Below are 16,950 nucleotides of genomic sequence, written 5' to 3' on the forward strand. Positions count from 1 at the left end.
GCCAGTGGCCACTGTTTTCAGCCTCTTGACTGTCTTGGTCCGCAGGCCGGACAGGAACAGCCAGAGAGCTGGATGTGGTCCGCTGGCCACACTTTACCCAGGCCTGCCTTAACCTCATTAAACATCTTTGCTTTGAGCTAGAATGGAGATAACGAGCCCGGTGCCTTCTTCAACATCAGTGTCTGACCTCACAAATGCTATTTTGGATGAATGTGCAAAAATTCCCACAGATACAATTCAAAATCTTGTAGAAAGCCGTCTTACAGCTGGACGAAGTTACAGCTGCAGAGAGGGAACTGACTCCATATTAATATCTATAGATTTAGAATAGGAAATCATAAAACCTCTTGTAGGTGTCCATATAGAGTAGTTATAAAATGCTGTGAGTGACTGATCAGAATTGCATGATTTTCCCCATGGGTACGTGTAAAGACGACCTGCTGTCAGGAACACCAACCATTTTTACTCACTTAAATGATCAGCAGAATGAGTGACCTGTTATTGACCTACGATTGGCCATAGTGGATGCTGCTCGTTGGCAAAGAGCTAAGAAACTGCCCTTGTTCCATGTGGTGGCCCACACTCGCCTACTGTTGGCTATGTTCTTCCACAATGCTGGTGATGGGATCACCAATCTAAGAGATGGTAAGAAGTTCCTTTTGAAAAGTCAGTGGTCCTTTTGGGCCCTTATGCTTCTGCGTAGGTTGTCTCTTCCCTGTCTTAGAACATCCCTCTAATTAGTTTTTTAAGATGTACTATACAATACGCTAACAATCACGCCACTAAATTGCCTCTCTTCTAATATTTCCTTTGGAAACATTTGTTCTTCACTCCATTCTTGGATCCCTCCTGCAATCCTATCCTATTGTGACGCCTCGCTGCTGACATCACCCAGGGAATGTATTTAAAAGGGATCAAACGCAGAAATTACTCAGAAGGCATGAACCAGCTCTACCAGATCAGAAGATCCACAGGGGAATTCTTCATCTCATCAGTCAGGTAAGGAAGATGATTTACCTTGAACCTGGGACAGGATTTGATAATCTTTTCTTGATTTTATAAGTACTAACACTGATCCATCATCGTGCTATGCAGTATCACATATCTTGGGTACAATATATAGTAGAATACACGGTACATCGGCAGAACAAAATATACCTGGTCGGTGGGTCAAGAAGAAGGGTTTTTTGATGTTCCTCATAATTGTTTCTATAGCAAATTTATGTTCATAAAAAGAGAACAAGGTCTGGGTTTTAGTGATATCTTATGGGTCAACTTTTTCTTTAAACACAGTTTTAAAATCACCCAATATATAATAATATAACATCAGGACTGATGAGAAGAGTCAGCAGAAGTAGGAAGTGGCCTATGAAGCTATTAGGATGGGGGTGCAATTAAAATTGAGTATATAACTGAATCAATCAAGGACGATGGCCATATTCCAACTTTTGCATGACTATGATGGGATCATAAATCATATTCCCGTAAGATGCAATTCAGGTATCGATTTTTTTTCACGTACGAGAAAAACGGGACAAGTTTCGTCACTGATTTTCATCAAAATTTCATCAGATTTTGGTCAATCACTTTTTCTCTGATGGGAAAAAATAAAAAGTGTCTCCACCTTCTCCTATCAGTCCATGAAAAACACAACACGAGTGCTATCCGATTTTTTCATGGACCCATAGACATGCATTGACATTTTTGATCCGACCCTCGGATCAATATCGGACAAGTCTCCATGATTTTGCACAGACAACTTGGTTCAGGGAAAAAGTCTCACATGTCAACATCCCCATAGATCAGTGTTCTCAACTCCAGTCCTCAAGACCCACCAACAGGTCAAGTTTTCAGGATATCCTTAGTGTTGCACAGGTGATAATTTCATCACCTGCTCAAGCATTAATTCTATCACCTATGCAATACTAAGGAAATCCTGAAAACATGACCTGTTGGTGGGTCTTGAGGACTGGAGTTGAGAAACACAGCCATAGATGATCATAGGCACAAGTGCAATCCGTGAAAAACCCAGATAAAACTCGTACAAGGAAAACTGACTTCTGAATGAGGTCGAATGCCGAGAGTCATATTATACGAGACATAGTAACATAACATAGTAACATAGTTAGTAAGGCCGAAAAAAGACATTTGTCCATCCAGTTCAGCCTATATTCCATCATAATAAATACCCAGATCTACGTCCTTCTACAGAACCTAATAATTGTATGATACAATATTGTTCTGCTCCAGGAAGACATCCAGGCCTCTCTTGAACCCCTCGACTGAGTTCGCCATCACCACCTCCTCAGGCAAGCAATTCCAGATTCTCACTGCCCTAACAGTAAAGAATCCTCTTCTTTACTCGACGTAGGAAAAATTGCCCGTGGCCATCTTTATTATAGATCAGATGAAAAATTTTGTAACACTAATGATGAATTCTTTATAACATAATCCAACCACAAGCTCCAATCAAATCCAACCTTTGACTTAAGTTCCACCCATAAAGGTACATTTATTGCTGACTCCTCCAACTATGAAAAGTCCTGGAAATCAATCAATTAAAATACAAATATAATTTAACAATACTATGCAAAATTCTATACGACGGGTGCTGGGTAGGGAGATTGATGGCCAGAGGGTATAGGGAGGTAATATCCAGCAGTATACAATCGATAGGTCTGTGTTAAAGCAAGTAGATTAGATGGCTACATTCACACATCCATGTGATACGTTCATCGTAAAGTTTCATAGATCCATGCACACATTCATCTTAAAAAGGGATTCATGCCCCAGTCCCTGAGACTCCGAACATGTCCTATTCTCAACTGTTAAAGTCAACCATTAAAAGTCGACAAAGATTCATACAGAACAGTCGAAACATGAAAAACAGATTTTGTACTTCAGTTTTCCACCCGAGTTTCGTCCTGATTCACTGATGCTTTTTGAAAGGGGTCGTCCCATTGTAGATACAAAGAAAAATTATAGGAAAAGGTATTCCAGCTCCTGGTAAAACATCACTTTTATTCAAGGGAAATAGAAATAATTGGAGTGCGGCTCAACAGGACTGGATTTTCCTTTTCTTTTTATTTTTCAAAAGAAAATATAGTGCATACAAAAGAAAAATTTACATGGTCGATATGACCCAGTCGACGCGTTTCGACTGCACTAGACATCGAAAAACAAAAAGAAATGGAAAATCCAGTCCTGTTGAGCCGCAATCCAATTTTTTCTATTTCCCTTGATGTGAGGCCAGGGCGAGGCCGGTGTCTGAGCCCCGGGTGGATGAGCACAGAGCAACTGGGTGAGCTGGAATTAAGTTTTTAGCACTTTTATTCCATATTAAATGTTACAATTTCATCCAAAGGGGTAAGACAAAAAAGCGACGCGTTTCGAAGTTTCTTTGTCAAAACTTAAAAGATGAAAATTACCAAACAGCTTTAAATAACAGGTGGACAAATCAGACAAAACATACTAAAAGATACCATATGACTGAGAAAGGGAAAACAGAGGAAACAAAATTGCAAATAAAATCACGACCAAATTTGTAATTTGACAAACAATGTCCGAAAGGCGTCGCTTTTTGTTTTACCACTGTGAATGAAATTTAACATATAGTATGGAATAAAAGTGATGTTTTACCAGCACCTTGGAATAATTTTTTTCTATATTTTTTCTTTGTATCTACATGATCCTGTTTTCTGTGCATATTGGACTTTAACTCCTTTCTGACCTCGGACGGGATAGTACGTCCGAGGTCAGAACCCCGACTTTGATGCAGGGCTCCGGCGGTGAGCTCGCATCAAAGCCGGGACATGTCAGCTGTTTTGAACAGCTGACATGTGTGCGCAATAGCGGCGAGTGGAATCACGATCCACCCGCCTCTATTAGTTAAATGCCGCTGTCAAACGCTGACAGCGGCATTTAACCAGCGCTTCCGGCCATCGGGCCGGAAATGCTTGCATCGCCGACACCCGTCACATGATCAGGGGTCAGCAATGCATCAGGATAGTAACCATAGAGGTCCTTGAGACCTCTATGGTTACTGATGCCAGCTTGCTGTGAGCGCCACTCTGTGGTCGGCGCTCATAGCAATGCAGGAATTCAGCTACATAGGAGCGATCTCCTAAATTTAAAGGATGAGAGGAGGGACGGTGGTAGATTTCTTAATAGTGGAAAGGAACTGATCACTCTGCGATCATCTTGCTCCAACAATAGCTCTCCTAATGTCCGTAGCGCTTCTGGGTGGGATGAACCCTCAGAAAAGTGTTCTGTAAGAAACAATGTACGTACGAGCGAAAAAGTATCTTTAACAGCAGGCAATAGTAAAGAGATGTCTGTGTCATTTATCAAATGATCGGCAGAGTAATTGTAGTTGAATAACTACAGAATTATGCAATGTGGACAGCAACTCATTAAATAAAGTAGCAATAAAGTGCATAGTGCATTAAATACATGATGCATATCTTATCGTAAAACATGATGTGATAGAAAAATAAAGAATAAAATAAACAATAAAGTGCATGGTGCATATAACATATGATGTAAACAATCACTTCAAAGACCATTATTCAATATATCAATAAATAAACTGCCCATGCAGAATTCAATAATATAGCTATTAAATGGAATCTGTCAGAGACACAGATTTCAGCCATGTGTCACATATGACGCTGTGTGGTATTGTTTCCTTACAATAAATGTTTTATCACCAGGATATTATCACTGCCTGGACTACATTGTGTGTGAGACCACGCCCCCTCAAATTACGCTCCCTCCTGAGATAAGTAGCTTACTGTGAATAGACTATGTACACAGAAACCTGTGGTGTGGACTGGGGCAGCTTTCTCAGCTCTGCTGCATGCTACATCTATAAACTCTGATTGTGTCTCCACTGCTGCACCCAGTAAACTAAGTGATACATTGCTGGAATCAGGGTCTCTTCTCCCACATTATGCTGCGCTCAGATGAGAAAACAGAAACATGGTGACAGATTCCCTTTAATTGATAATGAAGGTTCCACATCAGAAAAAAAAAAAATTAATATATATATATACTAGATTGTGGCCCGATTCTAACGCATCGGGTATTCTAGAACAGAGGCCCCCAACTCCAGTCCTCAAGGCCCACCAACAGGTCATGTTTTCAGGATTTCCTTTGCATTGCACAGGTGATGCAATTATTACCTGGGCAAAACTAAGGAAATCCTGAAAACATGACATGTTGGTGGGCCTTGAGGACTGGAGTTGGGGACCTCTGTTCTAGAATATGCTTGTCCCCGTAGTGTATTGGCCTCGACCAATCAGAGACGCGGGATTTCCAGGACAGACAGACGGAAAAACCCTTAGACAATTATATATATAGACTAGATTGTGGCCCGATTCTAACGCATCGGGTATTCTAGAATATGCATGTCCCCGTAGTATATGGACAATGATGATTCCAGAATTCGCGGCTGACTGTGCCCGTCGCTGATTGGTCGAGGCAACCTTTATGACATCATCGTCGCCATGGCAACCATTATGACATCTACATCGATACTGTGCCCGTCGCTGATTGGTCGAGGCAACCTTTATGACATCATCGTCGCCATGGCAACCATTATGACATCTACGTCGATACTGTGCCCGTCGCTGATTGGTCGAGGCGAATTCGCGGCAGACTGTGCCCGTCGCTGATTGGTCGAGGCAACCTTTATGCCATCATCGTCGCCATGCTGTGCCCGTCGCTGATTGGTCGAGGCCTGGCGGCCTCGACTAATCAGAGACGCGGGATTTCCAGGACAGACAGACAGAAAGACAGACAGACAGACAGACAGACAGACAGAAAAACCCTTAGACAATTATATATATAGATATATATATCTATATATATACTAGATTGTGGCCCGATTCTAACCAATCAGAGACGCGGGATTTCTACGTCGATACTGTGCCAGTCGCTGATTGGTCGAAGCCTGGTGGCCTCGACCAATCAGAGACGCGGGATTTCCAGGACAGACAGACAGAAAGACAGACAGAGACGGAAAAACCCTTAGACAATTATATATATAGATATATATATATCTATATATATATATATTCGTACATTGGCTCTCTCAGCTGTACACTGACGTAGGCACAGAAACGTTGTCTCTTTAAGTCCTTCATGGGTTTATTATGTACATGGTGAAACAAAAATAAACAGAAAAACAGGGCAAAACAGGAAAACAAAACAAGATGGTATATCACTGTCCATATGTCTGCGGGGATCTGACCGCTCAGGAGAAATCCGCATCCAAAGGTTCAGCTTTCCTTAATAGGACACATAGCACTGGAGCTCCACTCTCCAAGCCCACCGAATGCTGACTGCCTCTGGAGGTCAGATATTTAAACCCTAGACCACACCCTGGAGTGGAGTTAAGTTGGACAACCTCTCACCTGCTCTATGGTTGTCCTAAAAAACCCAGCCCTTAAAATGGCCGATTAACCCCTCTCAACACATAGTGTGCTGGAGAAAACTTCTGGGTTTGAAATCACTGAAGCTAATAGCCTCAGTGAGATGTATCTCCCCTCCAGCACTTTGCCAGTGACATTGTCACAATAGATATATACAAGTGCTTCTCACTAAATTAGAATATAATCAAAAAGATAATTTGTTTCAGTTCTTCAATACAAAAAGTGAAACTCATATATTATATAGAGTCATTACAAACAGAGTGATCTATTTCAAGTGTTTATTTCTGTTAATGTTGATGATTACTTACAGCCAATAAAATCCAAAAAGTCATTATCTCAGTAAATTAGAATACTTTATAACATCAGCTTGAAAAATGATTTTAAAATCTGAATTGTTGGCCTACTGAAATGTTTGTTCAGTAAATGCACTCAATACTTGGTCGGGGCTCCTATTGCATCAATTACTGCATCAATGCGGCGTTGCATGGAGGCTATCAGGTTATGGAAGCCCAGTGTTAGGAGTCGAGTTCCCACCGCTGTACAGGGGGAATCTCGAGCCGTGTCTGCTGCGGTCTCCCATTCTGCACCAGACGCAGTAGAGCCTGCTCAGCGGAGACGTGGGTCCCAGCGTCTCACTCAGCCTGATACTGTGCAAAGGGTTACTGCTGCCTTTCCAGGCTCTGCTGTTGTAGCCTGCTCTGGTCAGTGGCGAGCAGGCTTTTCTGGGACTAAGTCCAGCTTGCACACACTGAGCATGCCCAAGGTAAGACCTCTCATTGGAGGTCAGGGGTCACATGCTCAGGTACTGCAGCAGCTATCATTGGTCCTCTAGGAAGGTCCTGAAGTTGCTCAGGTGCTGTAGCAAACTTCCATTGGTCCTTCTAGGAAGGTCCTGTTCTTGCTGCAGCTATAAAAGGTGCGCATGACCGCTAGGCCATGCGCTAGTATCAATTTATGTATGAGCTCAGCGCCAGTGTGGTCATGTTTGTATGCAGTCAGGGACCCGGCTGAAATAAGCCCCTAGAATGCTGGCACCTCTGGCGAAGAGTATTGCATGAATGTATTCAGGGACCCGGCTGAAATAAGCCCCTAGAATACCGGCTCCTCCGGTGAGGAGTGTTTGTGTGCTTTTCTGGGTGCGTGACCACTGACTGCCTCCAGCTCAGCAGTTAGCTGTGTTCCCCTGTGACACTATCAGGGCACAGCATCTTATTTCTAGCGACTCTGTGGAGTTAACAGAGTTCGCTTATACCGCCATATAGCTCCGCCATTTGCCAGCAGCAGGTTCCTCTCCTGCACGGTGGACCCCGGGTTGCGAACGCACCTATTTATACATATATATATACTCGGTGCGTTCCGCCAACCCTAACACCCAGGTTGCTTTGCTAGCAGCCTTCAACTCGTCTGCATTGTTGGGTCTGATATCTCTCATCTTGCTCTTGATAATATCCCATAGATTCTCTATGGGGTTAAGGTCAGGCGAATTTGCCGGCCAATCAAGCACAGTGATACTGTTGTTTTTACACCAGGTATTGGTACTTTTGGCAGTGTGGACAGGTGCCAAGTCCTGCTGGAGAATTAAATTTCCATCTCCAATAAGCTTGTCGGCAGAGGGAAGCATGAAGTGCTCTAATATTTCCTGGTAGACGGCTGCACTGACTTTGGTCTGGATAAAACACAGTGGACCTACACCAGCAGATGAAATGGTCCCCAAACCATCACTGATTGTGGAAACTTCACACTAGACCTCCAGCTTCTTGGATTGTGGCCTCTCCACTCTTCCTCTAGACTCTGGGACCTTGATTTCCAAATGAAATGCAAAATTTACTTTCATCTGACAACACCTTGGACCACTGAGCAACAGTCCAGTTCTTTTCCTCTTTGGCCCAGGTAAGACGCTTCTGGTGTTGTCTATTGGTCATGAGTGGCCTGACACAAGGAATGTGACACTTGTAGCCCATGTCCTGGACACGTCTGGGTGTGGTGCCTTTGAAGCAATGACCCCAGCAGCAGTCCACTCCTTGTGAATCTCCCCCAAATTTTTGAATGGCCTTTTCTTAACAATCCTTTCAAGGCTGCGGGTATCCCGATTGCTTGAGCACCTTTTTCTACCACACTTTTTCCTTCCACTCAACTTTCCATTTATATGCTTGGATACAGCACTCTGTGAACAGCCGGCTTCTTTAGCAATGACCTTTTGTGTCTTACCCTCCTTGTGGAGTGTGTCAATGACTGCCTTCTGGACATCTGTGAAGTCAGCAGTCTTCCCCATCATTGTGGAGCTACTGAAACAGAATAAGGGACCTTTTCAATAAACGCTTAGGAAGCCTTTGCAGGTTTTTTTTTTGCTAATTATTCTAATTTACTAAGATAATGACTTTTGGGTTTCCATTGGCTGTAAGCCATAATCATCAACATTAACAGAAATAAACAGTTGAAATAGATCACTCTGTGTGTAATGACTCTATATAATATACGAGTTTCACTTTTTTGCATTGAATAATATAATAAATTAACATTTTTTGATGATATTCTAATTTATTGAGAAGCACTTGTATATATGTACAAAAAGATATTCTGCCCATATCAATATGATGAATAATGCCGTATTGGTTAAATTGAATATTTTGTGACATGGTAAATGCAGGTACTGTAAGTAATAAAGTGCTATACCATCCAAATAGATCCATGAACATTGTTTGTCCTCCACTCTAATAAAAATGCCAGATTTCTGAGATGCACACAACTCGTCAGGCGTGCCACTTCATGAAGAGATGTGCACCTCTTCATGAATCAGAAGCATCTGACTCCAAGATAAAGAGATGTGTCGGGAGCACAACCAATATATTAAATATATCCACTAGGGTGCTACACAATGCATGGAGAATGCAAATACTGAACCAAAAAAGAAAAAGACACTGCATAAATGTGTGCACACCTATGTATCACAAAATGAGTTACTCATTTTGTGATACATAGGTGTGCACACATTTATGAAGCATCTGACTCCAGCATGCCCCCCTAAACATGTTGCCAAAACTTTTTGACTTTTGGCATCTTCAGGCCAGTCTCTCCCAGCCGTGCTAAAAAAGGTGGAGCTAGGGCGGGATGAGGGAACGGAGGGAACATGATGCCACAGATTGTCTAATTCATGATGAGCTGTGGCATACTGTATGCCATAAATCTCACTCCAGGCCCCGACTTAAGTAAAATTTCTGGCATAGCACTCTGAGGCACACGTCACTGTCCGAAGATCCAGATTCATAAAGAGGTGTGCAGCTCTTCGCGCCCCATCATCAAGATCGGAGTGAACAACATCAGTCTTGATGAATCGGGCTCGGTGTTTTTCATTCTCTTTCATTCGACCAGCGCTAATCTCTGTTGTTTAGTAAGATATCCATTTTGTATTTGGAACAACATTTTTTCAAGATCTTCACATACTGTTTTCACAAATATCTTGATTGCCGGGCAAAAGGATGAGAGGAGGGACGGTGGTAGATATCTTAATAGTGGAAAGGAACTGATCACTCTGTGATCATCCTGCACCAACAATAGCTCTCCTAATGTCCGTAGCGCTTGTAGTTCCATTGCTGTAGTAACATCTGGGTGGGATGAACCCTCAGAAAAGTGTTCTGTAAGAAACAATTTACGTACGAGCGAAAAAGTATCTTTAACAGCACTGAAATATTCAAAATTAGAAGTTGAACTAAAATTAAGGCCAAAGCCAGAACAAATGGCTGTCCAGGTGATGAAGTGTGATGGCCGAAAGATGAATTACTTTTAAAACACCTGCATGTGATTCCTCGGCCTGGTTGAACATTGATGTTGCATTTGTCAGAATTGCATCTGAGGTGATAATAACATGATGATGATCTCGATTGTTGATGTGATTGTGACTCGGTGCTGCATCATCAGACCTTCTGCATTCAGACGCACAGGCTGAATGGTGGAACAGGGAGCTGACGACTCCCTGGTCCACAATTGTGTTCAACTGAATTTGCATCCCGGATAGACAGACACCGTTGAAATTGTGATGCTAAAAGGGTGAGGTTGTGCCTCTTAGCACCGACCTTACCCAACTCATGGTCCCTTTAGTAATTGCGTGGTCTCCTGCTATGAGTGATGCACCACAGCACATAATGGACCCTTGGCGGACTCCAAGATAACAAGTTGGGCTCCACAAGTTTGCATCACTTATGCAATCGATTGGCTTTTGATATTAATTTCGTTTGTCAGTTCTGTAAAACAAAACAGACAAAGAATGTCCTACACAAGTGTAAGGATAGAAGCCTTGGTCAGATATTTTTATATTGTGACAGACACGGCTCTGCTGGACATGTATGATGTCTGGAGTGCACTTATTTAACTTCTATGGTTTATTTTAGGGATTTCCTTGATCTAAATGGTTACAGACATGACTGAAGACGACGGCTATGCTACAGTAAATGCCACACTGAATGGGATCTCTCTGAATATTATGGATATCGCAGATGAAGTAACATTACCTCCTCCTCCTCCTCCACCTCCTCCACCTCCTCCGATAATATCTGACCAGCATATTCGAACCAAAAAATCGATTTCCAGACGAAAGCATAAGAACAGCGAGATTGCCAGCAGTCAATATGGCATCAATATCTTCATCGTTGGACTTATTCTTATGTTTGCAACTTATTTAAAGATCGATGGCCTCGCCGAAAGTGATCGGTTGATCTTCCTGATCATTTTAATGCTAATTCAGGTTCTGTGGATGATTTTTTATATGGCTGTTCATAGCAAAAAGAGATGGGCTACTGTTGAGAAAGATGGACACGCTGGTGCAAGGTGGCTACGGTGTAAGTAAAAACATTATTATTGTTATTTTAGTGTCTAGGGATGTACAAAGAGTTATCACATCAGTTAAAACAAATCAACACACAGAATAAAATTAAAGGGAGGGAAAAAGAGCAACTGTTCAAAAGCCTCAACGTTCTAAGGCTTTTATTTCCAAGTCCCTCCAACCAGAAATATAACTGGAAGCTCCTAATCACCAATGAAAGATCTGAAAAATGCCACTTGCCATTTATAGTACTGGTCTCCGCAGGTGAGGCAGAGATCTTTTGAGTCTTCTCAAACCTTAGGGTTAGGACATGACCCCGACCTTAGAACATAGTTTAGCATTCTTACCTATTATCCTTGGACTGTCCATAGGGACACCAAATAAAGGGTAGACCCCAAAACAACATGAAGAGTTGGCAATTCACCTGAAATTCACAGAAGCCTACTGGATCCTCCTGTAAGGAAACTCTACTAGAAGTTTTCTGGGCATGGTCCCATGATGCTTTGTCATCCATTTGAGCCTTGGTATCTAGATGTATATAATTTTTTTGGAACATTTGTAGAGGTTAATATATCTGTTTAATAAATTAACTTGATGTCAGAAACATATATTTCAGATGGTCTCAGTGGTGGGCAGACATAAAAGGCCCCTTGTGCAATAACAGTGTATGGGCCCTTTGCAGTCCAATATGTGTCTATGACAAAATCTGCTTATGGCTTTAGAAGAGAAGTGGACCCTCTTACCTCTCAGGCCTCTGTGGGACTGCACAGGTTGCAGCAATATGTCTGCTTCTGTTTGGATGTTATATACTGTACATGTAACAAGAGCACCGGGGAGGGGGGGAGGGGAATAGTTGTAGCTGAGCAATTTAGAGGCACAGTCCTTAAGGTACCGTCACATTTAGCGACGCTGCAGCGATCTAGACAACGATGCCGATCGCTGCAGCATCGCTGTGTGGTTGCTGGAGAGCTGTCACACAGACAGCTCTCCAGCGACCAACTATGCGAAGTCCTCTGGTAACCAGGGTAAACATCGGGTTACTAAGCGCAGGGCCGTGCTTAGTAACCCGATGTTTACCCTGGTTACCAGTGTAAATGTAAAAAAAAACCAAACACTACATACTTACATTCCGGTGTCTGTCCCCCGGCGCTCTGCTTCCTGCACTGACTGTGAGCGCCGGCCGGCCGTAAAGCAGAGCGGTGACATCACCGCTGTGCTTTACGGCCGGCCGGTGCTGACAGTGCAGGGAAGCAGAACGCCGGGGGACAGACACCGGAATGTAAGTATGTAGTGTTTGTTTTTTTTTACATTTACACTGGTAACCAGTGTAAACATCGGGTTACTAAGCGCGGCCCTGCGCTTAGTAACCCGATGTTTACCCTGGTTACCAGTGAAGACATCACTAAATTGGCATCACACACGCCGATTCAGCGATGTCTGCGGGAGTCCAGCGACGAAATAAAGTTCTGGACTTTCTGCTCCGACCAACGATGTCACAGCAGGATCCAGATTGCTGCTGCGTGTCAAACACAACTATATCGCTAGCGAGGACGCTGCAACGTCACGGATCGCTAGCGATATCGTTGTTAAATTGTTCAGTGTGAAGGTACCTTTAGACAGAGTCCACTGAACACACTATCAGCGAGCACCCCCGACATCCCTCGTACATACAAAGCTGGTTTGTTTTCCCAAGTTACCTTGTTTCCTTCTCCGTCCACAGTAGTCCAGGCGAAGCAGAGTCAGGAGGCAACTGTTATCCAATGGGGAATAACTTTACTATACAGGGATGGAATAGAAGGGATGAACAAGGATGGAATGGAAGTAGTGAACAAGGGTAGAGTGGAAGTAGAAGAGTACAACACTGGATCTCTGCTCTCTCCCTGCCCTTTCCACAGCTGCACCCGTAGCAGTTGCAGAGACCTGAAGTTCTGCAGTATTCCACGTTCCGGGATTAACCCTACAGAAGAGGGGGCCCCTCTGGAGTCCTGGGGGCCCGTGTTGCGATTCCTCAATCCTTTGTCCTTGGTCATTGGGACCCCTTCATGAGTCCTCGCAGGCCACTCTGGATCCTTGTCCTTTCGTCTTCTCAGTCCTTTATCAGGGGCAACAAACCTCTCCCGTCCGGGTGGTCTGGCAGTGCCTCTCTTGCAAAGTGCCTCTGCCCTGGCCAACGATCTGGCAGAACTGAGGAAGCTGCAGCTTCCTTTTACCTTGTGGCTGCAAGCACAGCCCACACTGTTAACTCTTGCTTTCCCTGACCTAGCAACAGTGCATAACAGCAGGGCAGATTACAGCAGGTAAAGGGGAACACATTACAATCAAGGCATAACAATCATAGCACATACATTACATTACATTACAAGTTAACATATATACACAAGGCAATAAAGATACAGACATTGCTACTAAATGGGTACACCTTCCGGATACCGGACCAAGTGCACAGGGGGTCCACACTCAGAAGGAGAGGGGGCAACTGAAGGGACCGGCCATCTCATTATATACATACTAAAAAACATCTATGGGGACTCTACTGCACTATACAGAGAGTTGAGGAGAAAAATTGCAAAATCTATAAAGACATCTCCAGAGATGGGACAATATATCACTCTCACATTTATCATATGGGATTCATTATAACTGGGGAAGAGAGAAATTAATTATAACTGGGGAAATGAGAAAGAGCTGACACTTCAACCTTCATTGAAGTAGGACCTCCTGTAGTGACCATGTAATTCCAACAGGAAATCTGCTATGAGAGCCAGACACCAAGGATAGGATTCATATATTCAGAGGTGGAGAAGTACGCTACCGATACAAGTGCTTCATCTGTTCAAAGGATTGGTTACAGACTTTTTGTAGCCAATGAGGAATATTGGGGTTTACATTGATCAGATATTTATGGAGATATATTTTCAGCATCATAGCGAAGAGATGAACATAACGCATTCACTCACATCACCATAAGTCCATTCTAATGCCTCCAACTTAATATTGCTCAGATGGATGATGCTCTTCATGCCAGATTTCCTCTCTATATAAATGTAAAATCATGATAGAGAACATGACAATGATATCTCTCCCCTGGGACCTCCATGGGCGACGATATATTGACAGTTGGGGATCTTATAATCTACTAAAATACCTAGCATATCTCACAACCAGCCCCCAGATGAGCTTGCCAAGGGGAGGAATATGGTGTAACTGTAATAAGCAGGTACTGGGATGCAGTAACACAAATGCTGAAGAGCAGGGATCAGCTATATTTAATTATTTAACAGTGGGAGTACTCCACGCAGGGAGTTAGCAGGGTAAACAAAGAGTAAAACTAAATAAAAGTTGGTTAACTAAACAGTCTTTTGTTAATGGTTTCACTTATCATGACTCCGCAGCCTGTCACTCTCTGAAGACTCCGTGGGTTGCAGAATGCAGGTGATGTTCTGTGTAATGTCTGCTAGCGTCCTCGCCTAGCACATGGTCCTTCTTCTGGCGGCAGCGGATGGTCTCCGGTTTTGCCCGCTGAGCCATTAGTTCATATATCTGTGGAGTAAAAGAGTAGAGCTTCCCACAAGATTCCTCTCAACACGGGTCTGCTTGAGCAGCCGCTGTGACTTGACAGGCTGCGCTGCAATGCTTTACCCGGCATGCGCTTCTCTGGATATCAGCCGACAACCGGACCTTTGTACTGCGATGCTCCATCGTTCACTTGCACACCTGCCGGTTTGGGTGAGTCCCTCACTATGCCTTCCTTTCTCTTCATGACATGGCCTGTCGATCCCCTCACAGTGGCTACGATCTGTCCTTCATTGGCGTTCTGCGCGGGAGCGACACCACAGTTGCCGCGCAATGCATTTTACCTCACACTGACTGGACACACCCCCTTCATCCTTGTTACCGACTCGCTCCAGCTGCAATCTCATTCCCCACAGAAACAGGAGGTTTGGCTCCAGCAGTTCCAGACCCGATGCTTCAGCAGCCTCAACAGCCCAGTCCTCCCATCCCCGCCTTCCTTTAACTCCCAATTCCACAGGCAAGAGCTTCTTCATCAGTCGTTAACACTTCTCGACTTCTTGGATAATTTTCTGCCAGATAAACTGATCTTGCTCATAACGGGCGGGAAGGACTCCAGCTGCGGTTCACTCTGACCGGCATAGTTTACTTTGGACAGTAAAGAGATGCTCTGACCTGGTCGATCTGTGCTTTAGGGACTTCCAGCGTGGGTGACTCAGTGTTCTTCTTCCCAAGGTAGGTAGGTGGCACATCATTGAGGCTTGAGCATGGAGCTAACATTCCCTCTTCTTCATTGAAGTCGGGGACTGGAGCTGGGAGCACCTCCCTGTTTTTTTCAGCTCTTCCCCAATTTTGGATTCCTTGGACAAGCAGGGCCGCAACATACTATGATGGACTACTCTAGTGGGTGCTTCCCCCTCCTGTTCAGGCTGAACTTCATACACCGGACCATTGGGACCAACCAGTCGTATCACTCGGTGTGGAGTACGCTCCCACTGGCTTTCCAATTTTCCCGTGGCCGCTTAATCCAGACCAAGATTCGGTCCCTGGATCGTAGAGCTGTCCCGCAAATAGGTGGTGCCTCATGGTGCTTAAGTTCCTGAAACTTCATGTGCACCAGCCGACAGAGAGTCTGCAATCAGTGCCGATGTTCCTTAACCCAAGAGGACACCCCTGTCCGCGGGTAGTCTCCCTCTGGGTCCAGTTCTAGCTCTGTAAACTCTTGTCCTTGTCACCAGAACAGCATGGTGTACGGCGTGAACCCAGCAGTGGTGTGCTCTCGGATGTTGTACACCCACACCAACTCTGCCACAAACTCAGGCCATTGTATCTTCTGGTCTTCTTCCAACGTATGTCACATCAGAATTAATGTTTGATTGAAGCGTTCACAGGCGCCATTCCCTTGAGGATGGTAGGGAGTAGTTCTGGACTTCTCAATCTGGTACAAACAGTGCAGTTCTTCCATAACTCATCCTTGGAAGTAAGTGCCTTGATCAGAGTGGATCCTTTTCGGGCAGCCGTACACACAGATCAAATCTCAACAGATAGCCTGTGCAGTTGATTTGGCAGTCTGATCTCTAGTTGGAGTTACCACAGCAAATTTGGTGAATTGGTCGGTCATCACCAGACAATGTTCGTAGTCAAGATGTGCTGGTCCTATAGTCAGGTAGTCAATCATCAATACTAACTGAGGGGCAGAGGTCACAATGGCTTGGGTTGGGGCCCGCTGTTTTGAGGGTTTAGCCATCCCACAGCTTCTGCATTGTTGACATGCATCTTCCACCGCATTCCTCAGTCGTGGGTAAAACACTAATTTCTGAAGCCACAAGAACGTTTTCTCTGCAACGAAGTGAACCCCCACTCATGAGCCTCGGTAGCCACAATTTTGATTGCTTTCTCCGGGAGTACTAATTGCAAAGTGACTTCCTCTTGTTGCAACAGCTATACTTTCCGATACAACAATCCATCTTTCAAGCAGAGTCTTTCCCGTTGTCCTAAAATTCGCAGGGTGCCTGAGGACAGCACATTTCTCTCCCTTTGACTAGTAAGTTGCTTCAACGTCACCAAATGTCGCAGCTGAGCAGTCTCCTTGTCCAGCTGTTGGAGTTGAATCTAATCATCTCGGGACCACACTAGTACTTGATCTTTGGACCCTTCTTCGATCTCCATCAACCAGAAGAGCAGGATTTG

General features: G+C 44.1%; 1 protein-coding gene across 1 annotated transcript in view; it reads left to right on the forward strand.

Annotated features, from left to right (window-relative positions):
* Positions 1-801: 801 nt before the first annotated feature.
* The window catches only part of LOC138658358 (proton channel OTOP1-like), a 68,653-nt gene continuing 52,504 nt past the window's right edge, over positions 802-16,950 (forward strand). Inside the window, exons 1-2 of the mRNA XM_069745810.1 lie at positions 802-999; positions 10,820-11,266. Of these exons, the coding sequence (XP_069601911.1) occupies positions 10,837-11,266 (430 nt within the window). The 5' untranslated portion in view covers positions 802-999; positions 10,820-10,836. The remainder of the gene's footprint in view (positions 1,000-10,819; positions 11,267-16,950) is intronic.

The sequence above is a fragment of the Ranitomeya imitator genome, chromosome 1, assembly GCF_032444005.1.
Source record: "Ranitomeya imitator isolate aRanImi1 chromosome 1, aRanImi1.pri, whole genome shotgun sequence".
NCBI lineage: Eukaryota > Metazoa > Chordata > Amphibia > Anura > Dendrobatidae > Ranitomeya > Ranitomeya imitator.